Raw genomic sequence first — 24,065 nt, 5'->3', positions numbered from 1 at the left:
GCAAATGGATGTATCTGGAGGATATAATCCTTAGTGAGGTTACCCAATCACAAAAGAAATCACTAGATATGCACTCACTGATAAGTGGATATTAGCACAGAATCTTAGAAGACCCAAGATACAATTTGCAAAACACAAGAAAATCAAGAAGAAGGAAGATCCACACGTTGATACTTCATTCCTCCTTACAATAGGGAACGAAATACCCATGAAAGGAGTTACAGAGATAAAGTTTGGAGCTAAGACGAAAGGATGGACTATCCAGAGACTACCCCACCAGGGGATCCATCCCATAATCAGTCACCAAACCCAGACACTATTGCATATACAGCACAGTATTTTCAAGTGTGTATGTGGGGTGGTGGTGGTGATAGGTTCTGGGGACTGAACTAGAAGAGCAGCTGTCCTCACACCTAGTGTTCCGCAGTCCCCGTTAATGAGAAATGCACAGGATTTAGGACAATGGATGCTACTTAGCAAATGTTTTCAGCACTTATGCAACACTGTTGAGCTTTAGTGAATTTTGGTTTCTTCTTTTTGTGGACTGAAAATAATAAAGGTATGTGAGGGAGGTATTTGTCATGTAATCTGACTCTAAAATCATTACATATAATTATTTTATATTGAGGAGGTTCCTTTATGCTAGTCTTCCTGCAATCCACTTTAAGATCTCCTTGTCTTGTTGACACACAGCAAGAGATAAGTACTGCATCAAAGTATAAACCTGCAAGCATAAATGCTAGTGGTCAAATGCCCTCCTAATCTGCAGTCTCTACCATCAGGACACCTACTACCACATACGTTGTGAATGCTTCATTCTGTTTTGCACCAATGTAGTAGGAGTAAAGGTTGAACATTCCAATCATAAAGGCTACAAACACCATGATGAATATGACCATGAATTTGAAGATATCTTTCACTGTTCTTCCAAGTGAAATCTGCAGAGGTCCAAAGCTTTCATTTGCTGGTAAAATGTAAGCTATTCTGGAGAAACTTAAAACCACAGCGATTGCGTAAAGACCTTCAGAGATGATCTGAGGATCAGTAGGGTCCCACTTTATCCTGGCTAGAGATAAAAAATCAGAGACAAATAATCAGATTATGGTAAGTTCCCATGAGTTGTTTATTTAGGTAAATTCTTTTCTGAGAAAATAAATGTATAATCACAATTCCCAAGTAAAACCTTGTGCTCTGAAGAACTTCTCAAGCGTGTGTAGTATATTCTGACTTGAATAAGGGGATTAGTTATGAATTCTCAATACGGTATAGTCCTGTAGACCAATTGAGCAACTGATTCTGTTGATTTTGCTGATAGTTACAACTGAAAAAACATATGCAAATTACCCCTCAGGTTCATTTTTCCCTCTCCAAAGATTAGGTGATTCTGCTGCTGTGGTTCTCATAAGCCTTCAAAATTTAATGCATTTACATATGGACAGTGCTTAAAAACATCTGGCACTTACTCAGTTGTAGCATTCATTTCAATACAATTCATTCTATTGTATTGAATACAATACAATTCATTCAATACAATCATTTGAGGCTTATCCTTCTTGTTATTTAAACTTACTAGAAATACTTTTTATTGGTTAGTTAAACAAGTCTATTTTTGCCACAAATATTTCTGTAATTCATTAAAAATTTCTTCTGCCATTATTACATCAAGCCATCAAAACCCACTTAAGAGACCATTATGAAGAAAAATGCAACACATTGTGTAAGAAGCAGGAAAATATAATTATAATTTTGCATTTCCTTATTTTCAGAGAATCAGGAAAGGACAAATAACTTATGAATATGTTTTCTTTTTATAGTGCTTTGAGTGTTCCCTATAAATAGATTGAATATATTTTTAGAAACTCTTTAAATAAAAACTTAGAATTGAAATAAATAGTAAGAATTCATAATGAGGAGGCTTTAGTGATACAGACATTAAACCCACAAAGATGCCAGTTGAGTGTTAATAGATTTCTTACTAGAGAGTTTCAATAAATATTCAAAAGGACTATATTTCCCCCAAGCCAAGTTTCTATGGGAGGGATGATTTTCCTTTGGCAAATATTGAACTTTGTTTACATTTCTTAGTCACTTTTCTCCTGGAGAGAGAAATAACTCACCTGGTTTATTAATCTGGGATGGTAACAAAGTCTGCTTTGATCTGGGGACTGGCATCATCATCTTTAATCTCATGGGGTTTCTCTGGTCCCCACAGAAGCATCCCTGAAGATCAACCACTTATTACAAACAACATGCCACCCCTCATTGAGAACACTGGCCTGACCCACTGCTAGCTGAAAAATGGATGATAATTCTTGCAACTTCTGCTACTCAGTCTTTGTGATCTATCTGGATCAGACTTATGACATCTACCCTTTTATCAGGTTTAGGAATGATGATTAGGACTCAACTCCTATTCATTTGGTTTTTTTGTTTTATCTCTCAACTCATTCAATGCCTGGTTAGAAACAGGGCCATTACTATTTACTGAGAGCCCTCTTGGAGACTTCAAAGACTCTTTTGGTTTGAAACAGTTTATATGTCATGAAAGGAAAATAGATTCAATTATAAACTTTTCAACTCATGTGTATGTGGCTTCAATGTCACATATGTTGACATGCCATAATGATTAAATTAATATAATTAACATATTAATCACCTTACATATTTTTTGTGTGGTAAGAACATTTAAAAATTACTGTCTTCTGTAATTTTCCCATGCACAATACACTGTTGGTAACTAGAGGCACCATGCTGTACAGAAGAACACCAGAGTTTGTGGCTTGTGTCTGACTACAGCATTTTCTTCTCTCTGACCCACATGACTTGATTCCTGCCAATCACCAGATTGCCAATCACTCATATGAGATCACACATATAAGTGACATCATGAGATTTTTTTTCCCATGCTTGTCTTGTTTCACATAGCATGATGTTCATCAGTGTTTTGCAATAATCATCTCCATTTTTATTTAAACTCAAATATCATTTCATCATGTGTACATAGTTCAAAAGTGAAATCTTCTATTTCAACATTTCAATAATTACTGAACATGTTTGATTAGACAAATGTCTAATGAACCCCTTCCATAAACATGTGATCCTGTCAAATGCTCAGACAAAGCCTGCATTAAGAAGCCAAGAGTGGTGGTGCTCATCTTTAACCACGACACCTAGGAGGCATAGGTAGGTAGACCTTTGTGAGTTTAAAGCCAGCATGGTTTACAAAGTGAGTTCCAGGGCACTGTCAAGACTACACAGAGAAACTCTATTTCACAAAAGAAAAGGAAAGGAAAGGAAAGGAAAGGAAAGGAAAGGAAAGGAAAGAAAAGAAAAGAAAAGAAAAGAAAAGAAAAGAAAAGAAAAGAAAAGAAAAGGAGAGGAAGGAAGAGGAGGAGGAGGGGAGGAGGAGAAGGAAGAGCAGAAGAAAGAGAAAAAGAAAAGGAAAGAGAAGAAGCCATATCTGATTCACTGTTACTACTCAAAGTTGTTCTTACAGAAGATGTATCAAAAGATGGCCTAGTTGGCCATCACTGGAAAGAGAGGCCCATTGGACTTGCAAACTTTATATGCCCCAGTACAGGGGAACGCCAGGGCCAAAAAGTGGGAGTGGATGGGTAGGGGAGGGTATGGGGGACTTTTGGGATATAGCATTGGAAATGTAAATGAGGAAAATACCTAATAAAAATATTTTTTTTAAAAAGAAGTACTACAAAGGAAGCTTGCTCAGGTCTATGCATTAGGTGAACAGTCAAATGAGTTTAAAAAGTGAAAGAATCAACAGGTTACTAAAATAGATGAAGGGGAGGGAGGGGTTCACAATGAGATCTCGGCTTTTTTTTTTTTTTTTTTTACAGTGTTATAGACAGAAGTACAGCCAAAATAAGATTTTACTAGAGGCTTTAGAAGGAAGGGTATGATTTCATGAAATGGAAGACATGATGGGTCAAATACCTATTCTAGCTCTTTTTGGATTACTGTCTAATGTGAACTACCTTGATAGACTAAGAAAAAATATAAAGCTAGAGACAAGACAGGACTCAGTGTTGAAGAATGATTGCTGCTCTTACAAAGGTCACAAATTCAGTTCCCATAAGCCCTGTTGAACAGCTCATAACCATCTGTAACTCTGACTTCAGTGGACCTAACAACTTCTGGACTGTTTAGGTACTTGATCTTATATGGGAAACACACACAAAGACCCATAAAGAAAAAGAAAACAAAAATGCATAAATGTAAGGTATGAGATAGTGATTCTCAATGGATTGATAGCTATCTAGTTGTTCTAAGAGAGAATGGGAGATGGTTCTTGTCATTAATAAAGGTTTCCAATCAGAAAGTAAGGAGAGGCAAAAAGCGTGATTTTTCAGATACTGATGCTATTTGTCAAATACAGATGCTATCAATAAACAATTTTGTGTGAAGTAGAGAAAAATTACTACTACTGATGTCTCTTTCATAAAACAATATTTATCTTCACTAGTTTAATCAGTATTATAAACTCACCCAGATTGTAGTATTTAACGTTGTCCCCCAGTGTGACTTTTGTCAAATCCTTTAAAGTGTCATTTGCATCAATGATGCTCTGAGCTTTGGATGCATGCCAGAACGCCATAAATCTTGCAATGAATGATGCTGCAAAGATTGCCAGCATTCCAAAGTCAAGCATATTCCACAACTCAAATAAGTATTCTTTTGGGCCTTGAGTCCAGATTTCTTTACATTCAGCCCATATCATGCCTGCATTAGTAAAGGATTAATATAACAGATCAATTTCATTCTAACTTTAGCTCTTCCATGAAGAAAAACAATTAGGAAAGTCTCATTGGCTATTCACAGCCCTTTAAACTTGCCCCAGCCTTCTTTCCCTACCCCCAGAAACTACAATCCAACAATAGCAGTGAGCCACCAGAAAGCAATCAAGTAATATTGATCACAAATCTCAAGTGAAATGCACTGAATTGGTCTTTTATTTCTAGCAATGGAAAAAGTACTTAAGATGTTCATTATGATAACCCAAACACAACATACCCACACATTCAAAATAGAAGTACTCACACTTTCACAATGGAGTTATACAGACATTGGATATGACATCATATAAATTACCATGAGTTATAGGTCACAGGAATAGCACACTAACCTCTATATACAGAACCTTTGTTGACCATGAGTCTCAACTACTGCCTCCTTAAAACCACTTCCATTCTTCCTACTGTGTGCTACTCCCAGTCAGACAGAAGAACACATAGAACTCCTCTGATGGGAACTTTTGTTCAAAGATGAATGTCCTTGTGGTATTTCTTAGTGTGAATGAAAGTTTGGACACATCTAACCAAAGATGTTTCCTCCCCTTCTCCAACTCTCAAGGCTTAATATGCACCTGGTTTGGCAGCCCTTGCCCTCTGACCCGCTCCACATTTTTTTTCCCTCAGAAACAATTCTCCTTATTAAAACCACACTTATTCCTATGTAAATTATTGTTTATTTAGTATCTCTATGTATATCTTGGGGGTACCAGAACAAACACCATAAACGTAAATTAAGAAATGTAAATGCCTTACAGTCTGTGAACAAATTTTTAATGACCATCTTAAAAGACTAAAGGAAATTACGGTAACTAATTAGTAACAGTGTACTAAGAGTAGTTGATGTCTTTGATGCAATTACTAATAACACTTCATGGTTTTCCAAATATTTAATTCAGGGCTTAGGAGCATTGTGATATCTTGCTTCTCCAAGAACTGGCTGTAGAGTCATTGGCAAAGAGTTTACCCTTCCTAGAATGCAGCTCACAAAATGAGGATGCAAATTTACCTGCTTTGCAAGACAATGTACAAATAAAATAGCCTGTGTAAAATGTAGGATCCAATACTGGCATTATGAAGAAACTATGGCAAACACATTTTGTCCATCCTTCCTTGATTTACTCATAACATTCACATATCTCCTTCCTTAACTTGAAGAATATTATTTGATTAAAAAGAAATTAAAAATGCCTTCTTGTCTGCCATTTCTTCTTAGTGCCCTATGGGGAAGTACAATTCACCCCCATGTTCAAGCCTTACCTTACAAATAACGTCCTAACCTGATTGAGAAGTAAGATGCTCTCCTAGCCTTCAAAAACTTCTACCCCAGCTTTCACAATCACCTCATGTCTATCACAGAACATGCCAATCCAACACCCAAGGAGCCCCGTGGAGATGAGGAAAATGTCATGGCCTGTGCTCTCCAAGAACACATCATGCACTTTTCTCAGTACAGCACAAAGATTAAGAGAATGTGGTCTTACAGGCAGACAATTTCACTACTCATACTAGGAATGTCAGGCTAAGGGAGCATTAGCACTGACTTCCTATGAACTCTTATAAATTTGTAAAAGGAAATAATACAAGACTCATGTTCACACCAAAACAGTGAACAGGATGGAAAAAGCTGAAGACATCTAAGTTCTTGATGTGTCTCCCAACCTCAACAAAGACTACCGTGATTGAGAGCAATACACCGGACTACTGGAAACTCAGCAATCTAGTAAGACACAGGGACTGATGGGGGCTTCCATCAAACTCACACAATCTGCCATCTTTTAAAGCTTTCCCATCTTCCTCATATCTTTACTCCATCTTTTCTATGGTATAAATGGTATCTCGCTAAAGCTGACAAACTACAGCTAACATTCAGAGATATTCAGCTTAAAGGAAATATGCCTGTCTGCTTCCCTCCCTTCCATTCCCACCCCTGCCTGGGCTGTTGCTTAAGAACCTTTGACACTTCCCATACCTAGTCTGGCTTCTCCCTTTTGCCAGAGAGTTCTCCATAGGGACCACACTGCTTAAGCAGCACTGGATGAGTGACTTACTACTTCTGAGAAAGGCTTACTCTGCTGCCAGATTGTGAGGTCTAGTTCTTGAAAGAGAATGTGCTACCTTATTTCTGCTCTCTAGAGCAGTGGAGTGTATCAGTTCTCTCTACATTTGAATTTCTCTAAAGGGCAACCAACTTGTGTGTTCTTCTCTAGCAGAGCCATGCTTAGGTTGAATGCTTCACTGTATCCTACTTGTCCCTCCTTCCAGGCATATTTTATCTTCGTTCTTTCTCTCTAAGTGTGCCCTCTCACCACCAATGAATTAAGGCTCAAGTTACAATATTGTGCCCCTTCTTTCCATTATCCTCAGTGATAAAAAGTACCCCTCCGTGCCCCACAAATCCTCCAAGGAACACACTGTGGGGTCGCTCACTCCACAATTTGCTAATCTTCTGAGGATCACTGCTGGAGGTCAGGCACGCACTGTCACTCATTCTATAGTTGCTGTGACAGGCAAGCACCCCCCTTTGCCTACCTTGCAACCCCAGTCTCCACAGTAGGACAGTGGCAGCCCTGACTGTGGTCTTACCCTCTTAGAGTCAACCCAGGATAGCGTGTGCTTTCCCAGAAGTTCACTGTGGCTGACAAACCCTTGGACTTGTAAACATTAAGCACTCTCAAGCATGCCCCCTGCCTCATGTTCCTGCTAGACCTTACACCAACATGGATGTGAAGTTATTCTGTCTTGCCACAAACCTCCTGGAATATCAGTTATACTATTTGGCTTTTCAAATTTTCATCAAATGAAAATCACATAGATTTGCTTTCTGTATATAAAAACATGAGCATTTTCTACCAACTAATATAACACATCCAGCCTGTGACCCACATAGGCAACTTCTTCTTAATATTTATAGTAGGCTCTGTGGCTTTCTTGCAAGAACAAAAACACAAGAAAGTAAACAATAGTGTCAGAAACTCAGCAAGGAACCTCACATATACTACATGTGCATAGCTTGCTGTTTTATTTCTGTATTCTCTTCAAATAAGCATTGTGAGATAATTTCTGAAGTAAAACAAACATTGGCAGAGCAGTTCTTCTATGGAAATGCTTTTCTTTATAACATTAAAGCTTAATGTAATATTCCCAGCTTTGGTTTCTTAGTGAAAAGTATCTAATTTTATACTAAAAATATCAAATTATGGGAAGAATGAATTTTGATACAGAATGAAATGAGAATTCATTATCTCTAATTCTCTCAATAAAATGTCTTTCTTTTTAAAAGTATATCTTGTACTAAGAAGACGTCTCTTTTCTAACAGCAAATGCTCACCCTATGAAGAAAAACAGATAATACCCACTGAAAATTTTAATAATTATTATTTATAGCTATTTGCAATTATCTGAAATTAACTAAGCCTGCCCTATGTGGCAATCTCTGTGTTGCATATCTTACTTATAGTGATATATTAAAAAGCTAGCTCTTAGTGTAAAAAGATAAAGGCAATATAATAGTATTTGCGCTTAAGTCATACAACAGAGTTAAATATATATCTTTTCCAGTTTTGTCAATTAAACTAGAAAAGAAAGAGTTAAAGAAAAGTCAAAGTCTTGCAGTGTGTCCAAAATTTGCCAATATTTTAGTAAAACCTAAGGCAAAACTGTTTTTTCAGAAAACATGCCAATGAAATGAAGTGGTTTAATGGTGTTGAATAACTCAGTAGCTATTGAATTTCCTCAGAGTTAAGAATAATCATACTTAATTATCATACTACTTCCTAATATTTCAATTGATCATCCATTGGGCTCCAATATGAAGAAGCCAAGAAGGAATGGATATCCTAGAAGTGGCATGAAATTGACTGCAGTTATTTCTCTGGTGACTCAGATGGACAGTTGATGGAGCAGACCTTATGGCCTATTGGAGATTCTATATAAAGGCCTCGTGAGTCTTCTCTACATAGTTCTTTCTACTGAGGGAATTTCATGCAGTTAAGGCCTTCAGAGTCAGAGTCGTGTGAGATTGAAGAATTTGTGCAAATTTGTCTCTGGCCAGACTTCATCCAGGAGCCAAACTTCTTATGGTTTAGTTGATATTTATCTCTGGAAATCCTGGGACATTTCAAAGTTAATCAGAAATTTAACGAGCAGTTTTTCATGCTCCCCATTCTCAGCATGGCCATCCATAGACTCCCCTTTAGAATACAGTAACCACCACTCCCCATAGACACATAACAATTACCAAGTTATTCACAGTTTAACCTTTAAGCCATTCTCAGCTCCTCTGCCATCCAAGCTAAACTCAGATTACTTTCCTCCAATTGGGCTCAGCCTCTGAACTCATCTCTCCTTCAGGCCTCCTCCCTCTACCTCAAAACCACCGATACATTTTTGAAATGTGCTCTGAACCCATCACCAACCACTGGAATTTACCCTCTGATCATTTTACTATCCACATCTTTCATCCACACTCATCAAACACCCTGATCCCAGGTAGGACAGAAACATAATCTTAAATGGCCCAGTCTTTTCATAGTGCCACAGCTCGACACCTAAAGCCTTCTATGTCCTTATCCTTCAAATTCTTGGTCTGATTCACATTTTCTTTTCCCTAAAACCTTAACTTAAAGATGCCATTGGTATTTAGCGAGGATTTCCTCTGCTCATTCTGCATCCTAGCTCACTCAGATTTAAATGTCCAATCTGCACTTAGGTAGTATCTTAAAAGTCTCCAACTATAGCATTTTCTGCAAATGAGATTTTATTATTGACTTATTGGTTTGTTACTCAAATTGCTTCTTGGAATGGAAAGACTCCATCCCATTCAACTCAGTGTCCTTATTGCTCAGTGACACTCAATAGCTGTTGAATGTATTTACTCATAAATATTCATGAGATATCTTTGTAATTTTTGACAATCCACAGGTATAATTGAGCTTTAAAGACAAATCAAATCTTGTAGTGCTTCATACTGAATTGCCCCTCTTTCACAAGCCACCCAAGGAAGTGAGTTATTTAATGCTCACAAACTCGATAAAATAGATATTATTATATATAACAGATTTCAAATCTGAGGTACTGTGTGGCTTGATGTATGTCAACAGCTTTGAGTATAATAAATTTTCAATAAAAACGTGTGGCTATTAGTTTCAGTTTCTATTAAATCTCAACATAAAAAAAACATGGTTGTTTTCAAGCTTGAAATCAAAGCTCTCCCAAACCACACATGAGAGGTTCTGCTTATTGATGGTAGGTTTGACTAACAATATCCTGCTGGTTTTCTTCCGTTTGGGGGATGAAGTGGGAATGCAATTATCACATGGCATATGAAGAGACTATAACTGGTAATAAGGCCACCATAGCAACTGTTTCAGATCACAAAGAAAGTCACAGTGCATGGAACACTGTTTCCTGCTGCACACATTTGTATGACTGATCATATGCAACAATCAGCATGATTCAGTCCAATTGCTAAGGCTGCAAAAAGGAACAAGACAGAAAATCAGTCTTTACCTATTACCCAGGATATAATGAGCATCTCCATCCATGAGAAACAGGATGTTTTCATCCTGAACAGCTGCCTTGCATTATCTGTGCTGGTTTCATTAGGGAGGAGCTTGGTGCCTTCAAATCTGTCAGCTGCATTCATGACGAGCAGCCCCAGGAAAATGGTGAAGGAGGCTGCGTGTGCTACAAACTTCATGAACGGTCCTCGCAATATCTTCCCCATCTGCCACAACAAACATCAAAAGAAAAATTTTAGCTTTCTCTCTCTCTCTCTCTCTCTCTCTCTCTCTCTCTCTCTCTCTCTCTCTCTCTCTCTCTCTCTCTCTCTCTCTCCTAAATAGTCATACACATTTACATGAATTGTATCAGAACAATGATTTTTATGCTGTTATAATTTTTTGGTCATTTCTCCTATGTATTAAGGTTTCTTATAATTGAGAACTAACTTCTCTATCAAGAATATTTAAATTCTTGTCCTAGAGAGATGGTACAATAGTTAAGAGTGCTTTCTGCTCTCCCAGAAGACTCAGATTCATTCCCCAGCACCCACATTGGGTGGCTTACAACTACCTGTAATCCCATCTCCAGGGATTCAATGCTGCCTTCTGCTCTTCTGCAGGCACTCACACAATATGGCAAACTCATAAATGCACATAGATGCGTAACTAAAATAAACATTTCATTAAATAATGTTTAAATTGTAAGGTATTGTTAATGTTGGTTCAAATGCACAGGACTATAAAATAAGTCTACGTTATAAAGCAAAGACCCTTGGTTCTTTCATCCTGCATTTCTCTGACATACAAGGCAATTCAGGCTTTGGATAATGCTAATGTCTTGTGGCTACTGTCAGGGTGTAAATGTCATGAGGATCAGCACAGAATATCCCATGGATGTCTGGACACTCTGGAGCAGCAGGTAAAAGGTCAGACTTTCAAGTTTAGCTCAGGCTCCACCTTTGTCACTGTTCACTGGGTGACGATAAAAACTGGATTCTTTATATAAACTAGAAAAATGATTAAGACCTACTGTATGACTACAGTATTGAATTATTTTTCTATCTGAAATGTGACCTGGGCAGAGGGATGGGGATCTGGATTATACCTCAGGGCTCTAAACATCTAAAATGATGAACGAAACCCACAAAATTCAGGGCTAGACATATATAAATATCCAATGATATACCTGTAAAAATGTGATGAAATCTACATATTTTTGTACATTGAAAATATTTAAAACTTTGGTGAATTTTAAAGCAATCAGACGAAAGCAAACAGAAAGTCAGTTTCCAGGAAGTCAAAGTAGCATATTTGAATCCTCACATTCTTTTTTCTTCCAGAAAACTAAACAGGCTCTGACTAAGAAGCTTTGGAATCCTCCAGCATCTGCCAATTTACTGCGAGACTCACAAGTATGTGTCACCACACCTGGCCTTATCTCTCCTTAAAATAAGGAGATTTTGGCATGTCTCAATGGACTTTAAGAATTAAACAATAATTATTTTTATAAATTTTGCCATTCATATTTTGGGATACAAATAAATGTATAAAATATAACTATGGATAGAAAAGTGTTGTTTACCAGATTGTCAAACAAATTCAATAGCTTAACTAATTATTAAGTTAAATATATTAAAATAAATACTTCTCAAATTCTTAAGTTACAACAGAAAGTAATTTATTTGTGCTCTTTCTGATTTTTTTTAATGCAGACACTTCCCTCTTAGAACTGCTTCCTCTGCCCTTAAATACTAGATTTTGGGCAATGGGCTAAAAGGAATGGCAGAGTTATTATTAACAGACAACACCTCACACGAGTCATAAGGGCAGCAATTGTGTCAGGAAAAAGCATAGAGACCGGGGCCTGAAGTATCTATGGGATAGTCTTAGACCATGTCTGATCAGTATGAATGGTTAAAGACAAAGGGATTCACTAGCTTTGGCCTCTGGCTTGAGTTGTACTTTCTGCTCCAGGTTCAGCGCTGGGTATGGGTAGGTCATGGTGCGGGCAGCACAGGACTGAGTGGATTGGCCTGATGCCCTAGCAGGTTGTCAAGAGGATTGAGGCTCAGACACAGCTGGGGTAACAAGGACCCTTTTTGCTGTGTGTTCTAAGAGGAAGCAGCCTGTTATTCAGGAGGTGGGGTTTTTCACTTTTAGAGCCAGAGCTACCTTCAATTTTCTCAGGGGACTGGATAGTTTTATTTTCACTCAGTTATTTTTATTTAAACTCAGTTTATTTTCACTACTAGAGTTTTGTTTGCTGTGGATCTCAAGTTTTATTGGGTAATGGTCAGATAGTGTATGTGGGATTATTTCAATTTTTCTGCATTAGTTAAGGTTTGGCTTTTTGTCATCTATGGCAGAGATGCTTCCATGTGCTGCTGAGTAGAATCTGTGCTCTTTAAGCATCAGAGGACTGCTCTATAGACATCTGTTAGGTCCATTGATGTAATATCTCACTTAATCCTGATGTTTCTCTGTTTATTTTTGTCCAGATGACTTGTATGTTGTAAAAAATAAAAATAAAAATAAAAAAGGTGGGACACTGACTACCACTATTGAGGTTGTGTTAATCTGTGTCTTTAACTCCACAAACATGCTTTGTTTAAAATTGGTGCACTAGTATTACATTTAGTATTTTGAATTTTCTCCTGAATAATTGATTAAAACACAACCAAGTAGATGGAAAGAAAAAAAATAAAAATCAAAGCAGAAATTAATGAAATAGAAACAAAGAAAACAATACAAAGAATCATTAGATCTGAGAGCTGGTTCTTCAGGAAAATAAAGAAGATTGACAGACCCTTGGCCCCACTAACCAAAAGAAAGAGAAAACCCAAATTATCAGAATCAGAGAAAAAGAGAGAAACATTACAACATACATCAAAAAAACACAGAATATTTTAAGGTAATACTTAGAAATCTGCCCTCTATTAAGGTGGAAAATACTTTATTTTCTTGATTTATCCAAACTATGATATTAAACCAGTAAGAAAACAACAAGTTAAACAAACACAGGAGGAGACAGCAACTGTAGTAAGTCTTCCAACTAAATGTTCCAGGCTCAGATGTATCCATAGCAGAATTCTACCAGACTTTCCAAGAAGGAGTTACAATGAATTCTTCTTATATTCCCCTCCCCAAAGTAGATCATAAGGGTTACTTCCAAATTCATTCTATGAAGATAGTATAACTCTAATACCCAAACCAATTAAAGACATAACTAACACAAAAAGAAAACAGGACAATATCACTGATCAAGATAGATTTTAAAATCCTCAATAAAATACATACAAGTATAGGCATATATCAAGAATATCACCCTCTTCTATCAAACTGGTCATATCCCAAAAATACATGTTTAGTTCAACATACCTAAGTAAATAAATAATAATGAATCATATAAATGGATTAAAAGACAAAAATCACATCATCCTCTCAGTAGATGTAGAAAAGGCCTTTGACAAAATCAAACATGATTTCATGATAAAAGGCTTAGAGAGACTAGGTCTGGAGGGAACACACCTCAATACGATAAAGGTATGTGTGATGAATCCACACCCAACATTATCCTGAATGGAGAAAACCTTGAAGCAATACTATTAAAGCAGGGAATGATACAAGTCTGCCCACTATTCTTACTTCCTTTCAATATTGTTCTTGAAGTACTAGCTGGAGTAATAAGGCAAGAGAAGGAAATTAAAGCGATAGAAATAGAAAAACAAAAAGTAAAAGTATCCCCTTTTGCAGATGATATGATATTATGAATAAGAGATCTCAAGAATTCCTTCAACAAACTTTTAGAAACAATCAACAATTTTAGCAAGAGTAGCCTATAGTTTCTTGTCCATAGTTATTATTTTCCTGTTTATTCAACTATTTCTAGGAGAGATTGTTTCACAGTAAACTTTCTGGTATTGTGAGTTTTATAATTTTTCTGCCTGTCTTCCATGAAGTTCCCTAAGTCATGGATGCAGGAGCTGTGATGTAGATGTAACTGCTAAGCCTGGGATCCCCATGATTGATCTCTTGATTACTATGGTGTTTCTAGTAGTGGTTTTCTGTGATGATCTCCATTTGCTGTAAAGAAAGGCTTCTTTCCTGAGGAATGGATCACATATGTGTAGATATAAAGGACATATTTAGAATGTGGTAAGGAATCATGGTGGTCTAATGAAATGGAGTTAGTGTTCTTTTCTGAACTTAATGACCTCACTAGCCCTAGAAAGTTAGCTAGGTTTGTAATATTAGGCAGAATTTCCCTCCTGAGTGAGCCTCACATCCAATTAGAGAGATGTTACTTTTAACATGTGTGTGCCAAATAGCAATGCACACGAAAATAAAATATAGTTAAAAAGAAAAGAAATGAAACAAAGTGCTTCTCTTTAAGCATTATTAATTCCACTCTTAGTTTTTTAATCTATGAGTGACTGGAGGAGAAGCAAGATTTGTGAAGATACATATTTCTAAACTTTTGTCTATATTTTTGTGGCTATATAAGAAAACCTAAAGTATTTTAAATAAAGGCATCAATTTAGCCAAATATATCATTATTAAAATAAATCAGTTCTATGGCCCAATAATGTTTAGTTCACTGAGAAAAAGAAAATTACAAACAGACTTTATCACTGTTACTCTAAAGCTAAATAATACCCAACAAAACAGATTTTAGATACGAGAAAGATGCTTTGATAATGCCTATTTAATCTGGCTGTTTGTCTCAGTGCTGATAAATTAGGGGTGAAATCAAGTGTCAGGAAGAACCATGACCGTAGCAGAAGAAATGGTGACAGAAATCAGGTAGTTAAGATTCGGTTAAAATGTGAGAAATGTATAAATCTGGGGCAAGCCACAATTGGCCCAAGTGACAGCATATGGAGGAACCATGATTTCCGCCCCCTGCTCCCAAGAAAAGCAAGGTATTCACTTAGAAAAGTTGTCACAGTTGCATGGTCACAGAATGAGAACGAAGACGAACCAGACACTTTACTTCAGCTCCTCAAGCCTTGGGAAACTGAAGCAGAGACCCAAGAGGCTACAGACACAGGTGCAGCCTGTGTCCAGAAGAGGTGGTTAGAATACACCCAGGTAAGAAATTCTAACTCAAAAGAGAGAGAAGGCGGATGTTAGTATGAGAATTTGGCAGCTGGCTGTAAACCATATTTCCTAAATGTTAAACCCCAGACCTACCATTGTCAACTCCAAGTATGGACAGATTTCTTAACTTTTCTATACTCAAGTTTTCTTAGTTGTAGAATTGGAGGTCATCATGGCAATTTACTCTTCTGAAGGCTTTTAGCTGCTATCAAGCTATGATATGTGTTTGGGAATATTGCGTAGTATTGCTACTGTAAAGAGACCAGAGGAGTTTAAATATCAAGTAATGTAGAGCTTTCAAATATACTAAGGTAGGGAGAAGCATCGGGTAAAAAGAACAAGAATTCATCATATAATATGATGAATATGCAATCTCAAACAAAAAATCTAAATTTAAAAAGAATTTGTTGTGTCTATGAAAAATGGGAGCAGTGCCAACAAGATGGCTGAGCAGGTGAAGGTGCTTAGGTCCTTGGGTTCTTGGTGCTCAACTTTCACAACCTGAGTTCAATCCATGAAAAACACAGAAAAGTGGACAGAAAGAATTAACTCCATGAAGCTGCCCTCTGATCTCTACACATGTTCTCTCTCTCTCTCTCTCAGTCTCTGTCTCTCTCTCACACACACACACACACATGCATGTGTGCATAAACACTCATGAACACAGATGCATATACCCACACATACCAATACCACACCACATATACATACATCACACACACACACACACACACACATGCATATACACACACCAAATACCACACACCACACGTACCTACACACACACATACACCATACACCACATACCACACACTTGCGCACACACACAAATACATTCATACATGAGTATACACACACCACACACACCAGCACATGCACATGTATGCTTATGCACACAGATGCATACACACACACTTACCACACAGGAGAGAGAAAGAGTAAAGATAAATGTTTTTCAATTAATTTAATTGGAACTGGAATACAACTTTATATAAGATAAACTGCACTATAAATATAATTTCTAACAAATCCTTTATTGTTAGTGTCATCAATGTGTACTTTATAGATGATCAAGTTTGGTCTCGTGCATTATAAGGGGGAAATCCCATGGTGGTGGATTTGATTCTCATGAGGACATGTTTTCAGTAGTTTCTAATGTCATCACTGTAAGTAGTAAGAAAGTAGGCACTGCTTAAGAGACCTTGTACTAAAATCTTAGTGTGAGTCAGTACAAAGACCTCCAGTGACTGAAATGCCTACAGTGTATCTGAGTCATAAGACACCATGCTGAGAAATGCTGACCTATGTTGTCCTCCACATAACAATGCCTAAAATGAGTCCCACCTGTGTCTAGCAACTGCATTCACTGCCTGATATGTCTAGCCAGAACACAAAAATAAATGGACCAGAAGGTGTTTATCTGTGAATTATTTCAGTCAACCTCTCAGATATGAGATTTACACAGAACTAGAAAGGTGGCTTCAAAAACATGAAAAAAAATTGTTAGTAATGCAGCTTCCAAATTCATATTCCTGTGTAACAGAATGGTAAGTCAGTATCCCTCATGCTTAGCATAGCAGACCTATAGGCCCAGCTACATAGGATTCTCACTGGAAGATTACAAGTTCAAGGCCTGACTAGGCAACTCAGTGAGACCCTGTCTCAAAATAAACAGTTTAGAAGGAATCAAAGATGTCACTCGATGATAGAGTGCTTACCTAGCATGTTCAAGGCCCCATATTCAACACTCAGTCCTGAAAAATAATTCTTTATTCTGTTTAAACTTTCAGCAGGTGGCCATTGCTGCTTATCTCCAGTGCACTTCTCTTTGATATAGACATTCTTTACTGAAACAAGCCTTATAGTAGCATTTCTATTAGTGTTTACTGACCATATAAGTGTGGTGCTTTGAATAAGGCAGTGACACTATTAGTAAGTATGGCCTTGTTGGGATAATTGTGGCCTTGTTGAAATAAAGTGTGTCACTGTGGACATAGGTTCTAAGACCCTCACCTTAGCTGCCTGAAATCCAGTAGTCTCCTAAAGGTCTTCAGATGAAGATGTAGAACTCTCAGTTCTTCCTGCATCATGTCTGCCTGGATGTTGTCATAGACTATTGGGATAATTAATGCTAATTAGTTGGAGCTGAGAAATTAACAGTGATAAAGAGATCAGCATCACTGAGGTGAAATCTTCTGGGAAGTATTTTCTTTTTTTGTTTGTTTGTTTGTTTGTTTTGTTTTTTTGAGACAGGGTTTTTCTGTATAGCCCTGGCTGTCCTGGAACTCACTTTATAGACCAGGCTGGCCTCGAACTCAGAAATCTGCCTGACTCTGCCTCCCGAGTGCTGGGATTAAAGGCGTGCACCACCACACCTGGCTGGGAAGTATTTTCTAAGGGCACAAAGAAGCTGTGTTCCAGATATAGCCAAGGATGTACAGCTGCAGCTGTACTTGGTAATACGTAAGGGTCACCCAGGTGTTACAAGTTTTGACGGCATGAAAAACAGCTGAAGCTTGACACTGTAAGAAGCCATAGAAGGCTATTGGTGAAAGTACAGCCTCAGTTGCAGTTGATGTCCCAGGACTGAAGGGATCATGCAAAGAAATTGAGGCTTGGCATTGCAAACAGAGCCTATGAGAGGCTATTGGTGAAGCCTAGTTGCAATGAGAAACTCCAGTATATTAGAAATGCCAGTACCATGGGATGACCACCAGGAATGGAATGGAGTCAACTAGAGTGTAGAGTGCTACAGGGGGCCTTTTGGAGGATCCCAGAAGATCATGTATGTATCTCAGACATTGGAATAAGAAGCTGTAAAGTTGATGTTGCCTTGGATACCCCAAGATGTTAGAGATGTCAGAACAGTGGGATGCCTGTCAAGGAAAGCTGCTAACTGGGAATAGAACTAGCCAAGGAGAAAGAAGTTTGATGCTGCTGAATGTCAACAGCAGTCAACAAGGAAGAAAGAAGTTGGAGATCTGAAGAGTGCTTTGACATCAGACATGGAGATGTGAAGTTTGGAGTTTGCCCAGTGGGTTTTCTAGTTTTCTATCTTGCTTAGGTCCAGGGTTTTTTTTTTACTTTATACAGTATTACAGTTAAGAGACTCCATGGGTCTCAGAAGAGATTTTGAATTTTGGACTTTTAGCATTGTTGAGCCTGCTAAAGACAATGGAGACTTTTGAAGTTGGATTAAATGTATTTTGCATTATATTATGACTAGGAATAACCCTTACAGATTCATGTGTTTGAACAAGGTTATGGGGGTCATAGAGTGGAATGTGGTGAGGTGAGTACGTTTGGCCAGGGAGTGGCACTATTAGGATGTATGGCCTTGTTGGAGTAGGTGTGTCACTATGAGCATGGGCTCTAAGATCCTCATCCTAGCTGCCTGGAAGCCAGTCTTCTCCTAGAGATCTTCAGATGAAGATATAGAACTCTCAGCAACTCCTGCACCATGACTGCTTAGACTCTGTCATAACCAGCCCCAAATATATATTGTCCTTTTATAAGTCTTGCCTTAGTCATGGTGTCTCTTCACAACAGTGAAACCTAAGAGACAAGGTAATATGCATACAAAATATATCTCTTATCTCAAATACTATTGCAGAAGAAACAAAGAAAGGAATAATAATCAAATTTGAGGAAACCTTTGATAGATGAGCTCAATAAAGCTAGGACTTTTTAAAATGCAAAAAAAAGTCTATATGCTTAGAGGAAAAATAAGGAAATAATAAATTGACATTTTATTTCGCACATAGTGACAGTATTCTGTTTCAGGAGAATTTTCAGGAATTTTTTTTTCGTTTCTCATTGGAAATAAGCATTATTTTTAGAAAAATTTAAAAGTTTATGGCACTGTGGAGTTGCCAGCCCTAAATGAGGCATTTGTGTGGCACTGCTGCCTTCCAAGGTGTGAGAGTCATGCTGAATGAAAGGAAGAAGAGATTGTAAAAGCCAGAGATAATGGTGGAAGACTGAAGCCAAACAGGCTCTTCTAGATATGATCAGGCTATTGTACAAGTAAGCTCAAAGCAGCTGTGCTGCTTGTACAAGTCTTGCTCAAATCAAGGCAGACAAAAGCTCAGCATGTGGTCGGGGGGAAAGGTCAGGAAGTCCCACCCTGGCTGGAAAGTGTTTGGCAAGTAATAGCTGCTGAGAATGGGACAGAGGCAGTTGCTAAGAGGTTACCCGTGCTCTGGCAGGCAGCCTACAGCCATGCACATGCTGGCAGTACTAAACAAACTCTGTGGGCTTTTAAAAGAGCACATGAAGTTAGTGTATGCAGGGAAAGAGTGGGAGCTCAGCTTGTTCAAATACATTACATGCATGTATGAAATTCTCAAACAAATAGAAAGATCATGTGAACCTGTGTACTTCAAATCAGATTTTCATTTTGGAGCTAGATCTTTGCCTGTTGGACAGAATTCAACTAGATGGACTGCAGGACTCACAGACATACCTTGCTGCAAGGAGCACACCAGTATATGAGAGCCAGGAAGGGCAATCCAATGGCAACGGCAAGGACCACAAGGAACTTCACTGCCATGGTCTGCTGCCGTAAACCAGAGAGGTTCTCATACCATATGGACAGGAGCTGCTGCTGACAGTTTGGATGAGCCACAAACTAGGGGTGAGACAGCACACAGAATGATCCGATTAAAACCAACTCAGCTTAGGCTATCCTCTGGAGCTCTGGTGAATCGTTCTATGCTTTTCCAGAAGAAAGGCAGTTAGAATTGAGGAACAAACAAGGCATCTATCAGGTAGCAAGCAAAACGGTTCTAAATGTGTTCTACATATTCAGATATTCCTGTTGATGGCCCTTCCCTATGACTGGTAGCCTGTCTTTTAAAATACAGAAAACACTTGGGGTTTTAACATTATAAAAAGATTTGCACAAGTGCTTTTATGCATTTTATATATTTTTCTTTTTAGAAAGAAAGAGCAAGATTAAGTTCATCCTAGCTTAAATGTGGGCATATAGCTTGATTATAAAGATTTGCATGTTCATGTGCACACATGTGTATGTATGTGCATGATTGTGTAGGTGTTGTTTATATATGTGTGCATGTGTGTGTAAGTGTGTGTGTGAGAGTAACTGTGTGGGTGTTGTGTATATGTGTTGTGTGAATGTGTGTGAGTGACTGTATGAGTGTATATGTGTTTGTGTGTGAGTGACTTGGATGTGTGTATGAGTGTGTGTGTGTGTGTGTGTGTGTGTGTGTGTGTGTGTGTGTGTATGTGTGTGTTCACATGAGTCCACATGCCTTCAGAAGCCAGAAGAGGGAAGGCATCACACACACCCCAGAAGCTGACACACACACTCACACATATTCACACAACACACGTACACAACACCCACACAGTTATAGGCAGTCTGTGAGCCTTCTGATATGTATGATAGAAATTGAACTTGGTTATTCTTTAAAAACAGTGTGTGTTGTTAAAGCATACACTGAGCCATCTCTCCAGCCTCAAATCACTGCTTCAAAACAAATCACATTTTCCCTTCACTGCTCTAGAGTGGCATGCTTCCTACAGGGATCACATTAAGATTTGCATCTCTCAGTTCTATCCACCCAGCTCCACTGGGAGTCTCTCTTATCATCTTAAACCTTTCAATTAATTTTTTTCTAGAATTCCTTCTTCTTACACATTTCATTTGAGTAATGAGTTTTCCCTCAAAGAGAGGTTAAGGTTAGTTTGTATTTAAAAAGTAATCATCTAAATTAAAATTTCATAAGAAAAATATCAGGTTATGTTAAAAAAAAACAAAAACTCCATCCAGATGAGTCTGGAATACGCAGTTATGGAAGGAAAGAGTGGTGGTTAATTACTCTCTGGTTAACTGGCAGGTTGAGAGGTAGTAGGTCTACTCTGAATAATAGCTACAAACAGATAGTTCTTCTATTTTATATATAAAAAAAGAACATATTTAGTTGCTTGTTAATGGCTGGAGAGATGGCTCTATGCTTAAGAGCACTTGATGCTCTTTCAGAAGAACAGAGTTCAGTCCCCAGCATCCATCAGACTCAAGCACCAGAAACTGCAGCTCCCTGGAATCCAACACCCTCTCTGGTTTCATCCAGCATGCACATGTGCACACACATATAAATAAATGAAATAAGTAAAATAAAAGTCTTCATGTCCTAGGAAGGTTGTCAAAGAAGTAGGGATCATTGTCAAAAGAAGAATCTGAAAAGTATTTTGCAAAGACCCTGGAAGGATTCAAACTGAAAATGGAATTGAAACTGCTGGTCCAACTCAGAAACTAGCAACCACCAGGTAAAAGGTGGAATCTGAAATACTGTGACTCCATTCCCTTCATACAGACAATGCCTTAGGGTTTCTATATACTGAGTCATTGTTGTTATTACCTGAGTCAAGCAAAATGGCACTGACTGTGATATTCCACATCCAAGGGCCAGGATTTTAATGACTAACCAGCCCTATGAGTTCTGTGCCTCACTAGATGCTTCCTCGGGACGACCCCCTGCTCTTTCCAGCTTGGCATATCCACGCACACAAACTGAAGTAACAAAGGGGCCTCACGCCCGGCCTTACTTTTTTTACTTCATACTTAATAGCAAGTTTTAAACGGCTGAGATTTGGACGGCCGAGGTCCCCGGGCTGGCGAGTCTCTTCATCCCCGTTCAGGATGGCCTCCACTTCCTCTGTGTTTCTGCAGAGGTCCAGGAGACCAACAACGAAATCCTTGCACTGCATAGACAGCTTCCTGTAGTCATTCTAGGAAAGAGAAGTATGGTTAAAATAAGAAGAGCTAACTCATATTCCATGCATGGCAGAAATTTTCAGATATTCGAGGGATTGTAGATTTCAAGAGGAAAAATCAGATTTTAGTTTTAATACACCTGATTTGTTTTGTTCTGTTTTTGCTTTGAAACAAGGGTCTCACACTGCTAATACCTATGCTAATATGAAACTTACTGGTCTCAAATTTACAGCAAAATTCCACAGTAGTTTCCCAAGTGCTGCAGTCAGGATAAGCGGCCATGTCCAGCTTACTTTCACTGTATTTTATTTTAAATATATTTTTTTATCCTACTCTGCTGTCAGTCCTCTGTGATATTTTATCACCATGAAGAATTTTCTCTAGACTCTAATATCTGCCCAAGTCATTACCAAAGTTATTGTAAAAGATTTTGCTATGCTAAACTCATCAACTAATATGGGAGAAACCTCCATAATACAACTACTATACTTTTCATAGATCCTGTCCTATATTATTTCACCATCGATGTATAAAATATATACTTTCGAATGTCAAAAGACTTTTAGAAAAGTGCCATAAAAAGCAAGCAAGCACTTGACAATTATCCTCCTTCCCTTCTTTATTCTTCCTTTCTCTCTTTCTCTCTCCTTTCTTTCTTTCTTTCTTTCTTTCTTTCTTTCTTTCTTTCTTTCTTTTTTGTTGGTGTTGTTAATTTATTTAGACTGATCCTCAAGTACCTCAAGGTGGCTTTGAACTCCTGATCCTCTGCCATCACCTCTCAAATGCTGAGAATAAAGATGTGTTCTACCATCTCTGATTTATCAATTATCTTTTTGATGAATGCTATTTCTTATATTATGAATCCAGCACAGGGTCAAAATATAAGATCTAAGAATAGATTCTGAGAACTGAGATCTCTTTAAAGAAGAAAAAATTTAGCCAGGTGGGGTGTGTGTGTGTGTGTGTGTATGTATGTATGTATGTATGTATGTTCCCTGCAGGTGTAAGGGAGTCCCTGCAGTTGTGGAGGGTAACTTTAATCCCAGCACTTGAGAGGCAGAAAGAGAGGGGTGATGAGCAGTGTAAGCTACACAGTGTAAGCTACACAGTGAGACAGTTTCAAAACCTACCCATGTTTAATGGAGAAATTTTAACTGTGCTGTTTTGTCATTCCAATGAACTAAAGCACTGCTGAGAAGAATCAGGATGAAGGTCATATTTTAGAGAGCATAAACTGCTGCTGCCCTTCTGTACAGCATCTCTACACATCTTCATTTGTGTCTTCCCAATACTTCCTTCCTCCTTGTTTTCTTACCCTGAAATAAGGTCTTCCTTCTATCGCCAAATGTTAAACAAAAATCTGTTATCAAAACCTGGGATAGAGCCGGTAAATGCAATCCTACTTATTTGCCATATAATATACTAAGTAACTGTTGATATCTGACTCGATATAAATCTGTTTGGCCCCAAACCATGTTGCTAAGCTAGGAGACTTTACAAGGGAAATGCATCTGAAGATCAGGATTAAGACAGAATACTACTCTCCAGATAGTGACAGGTTCCCAACCATGCTATAGGAACTGATTTCAGTCCGGCACTTCCCTGATCTTAGGGTAATGATCAATAAATGGCTGACTCATCACAGCTCTGCCGTAGTTGATGTGAGAAGGAAAGGAGATAAACAGGCACTACCTTTTGGGAAATGTAAAAGTAAGTTTGATACAATTTCAAGTAAGAATTAGGGAAACACATTCTTCTATATTCGTCAGATGCCAACAACTGTCCTGTCATTTTCACTAATGGAGCTTTTGATGATCAACATTTATCCTTCTAGGTTCTACTGCAGCTTTGAGGCTGAAGGAGCAAAATAGAAAAGGGTGTGCAAGAGATGTGGATGGCATCAGATCCCAGAAGCAG

At 38.0% G+C, this 24,065-nt stretch overlaps 1 protein-coding gene across 1 annotated transcript in view; it reads right to left on the bottom strand.

Annotated features, from left to right (window-relative positions):
* Trpc6 (transient receptor potential cation channel subfamily C member 6) overlaps positions 1–24,065 on the bottom strand; it is a 117,253-nt gene that overhangs the window by 21,891 nt on the left and 71,297 nt on the right. Inside the window, exons 3-7 of the mRNA XM_021172271.3 lie at positions 21,980–22,162; positions 19,875–20,039; positions 10,317–10,533; positions 4,504–4,737; positions 802–1,066 (exon numbers count right to left, since the gene is read on the bottom strand). Coding sequence (XP_021027930.1) covers positions 802–1,066; positions 4,504–4,737; positions 10,317–10,533; positions 19,875–20,039; positions 21,980–22,162 — 1,064 coding nt within the window. The remainder of the gene's footprint in view (positions 1–801; positions 1,067–4,503; positions 4,738–10,316; positions 10,534–19,874; positions 20,040–21,979; positions 22,163–24,065) is intronic.

This window comes from Mus caroli, unplaced genomic scaffold, assembly GCF_978045245.1.
Source record: "Mus caroli unplaced genomic scaffold, Mus_caroli_1 scaffold_11, whole genome shotgun sequence".
Taxonomy (NCBI): Eukaryota; Metazoa; Chordata; class Mammalia; order Rodentia; family Muridae; genus Mus; species Mus caroli.
Note: the sequence above shows the minus strand (reverse complement) of the source record. Positions and strands in the feature narration are given on the sequence as shown.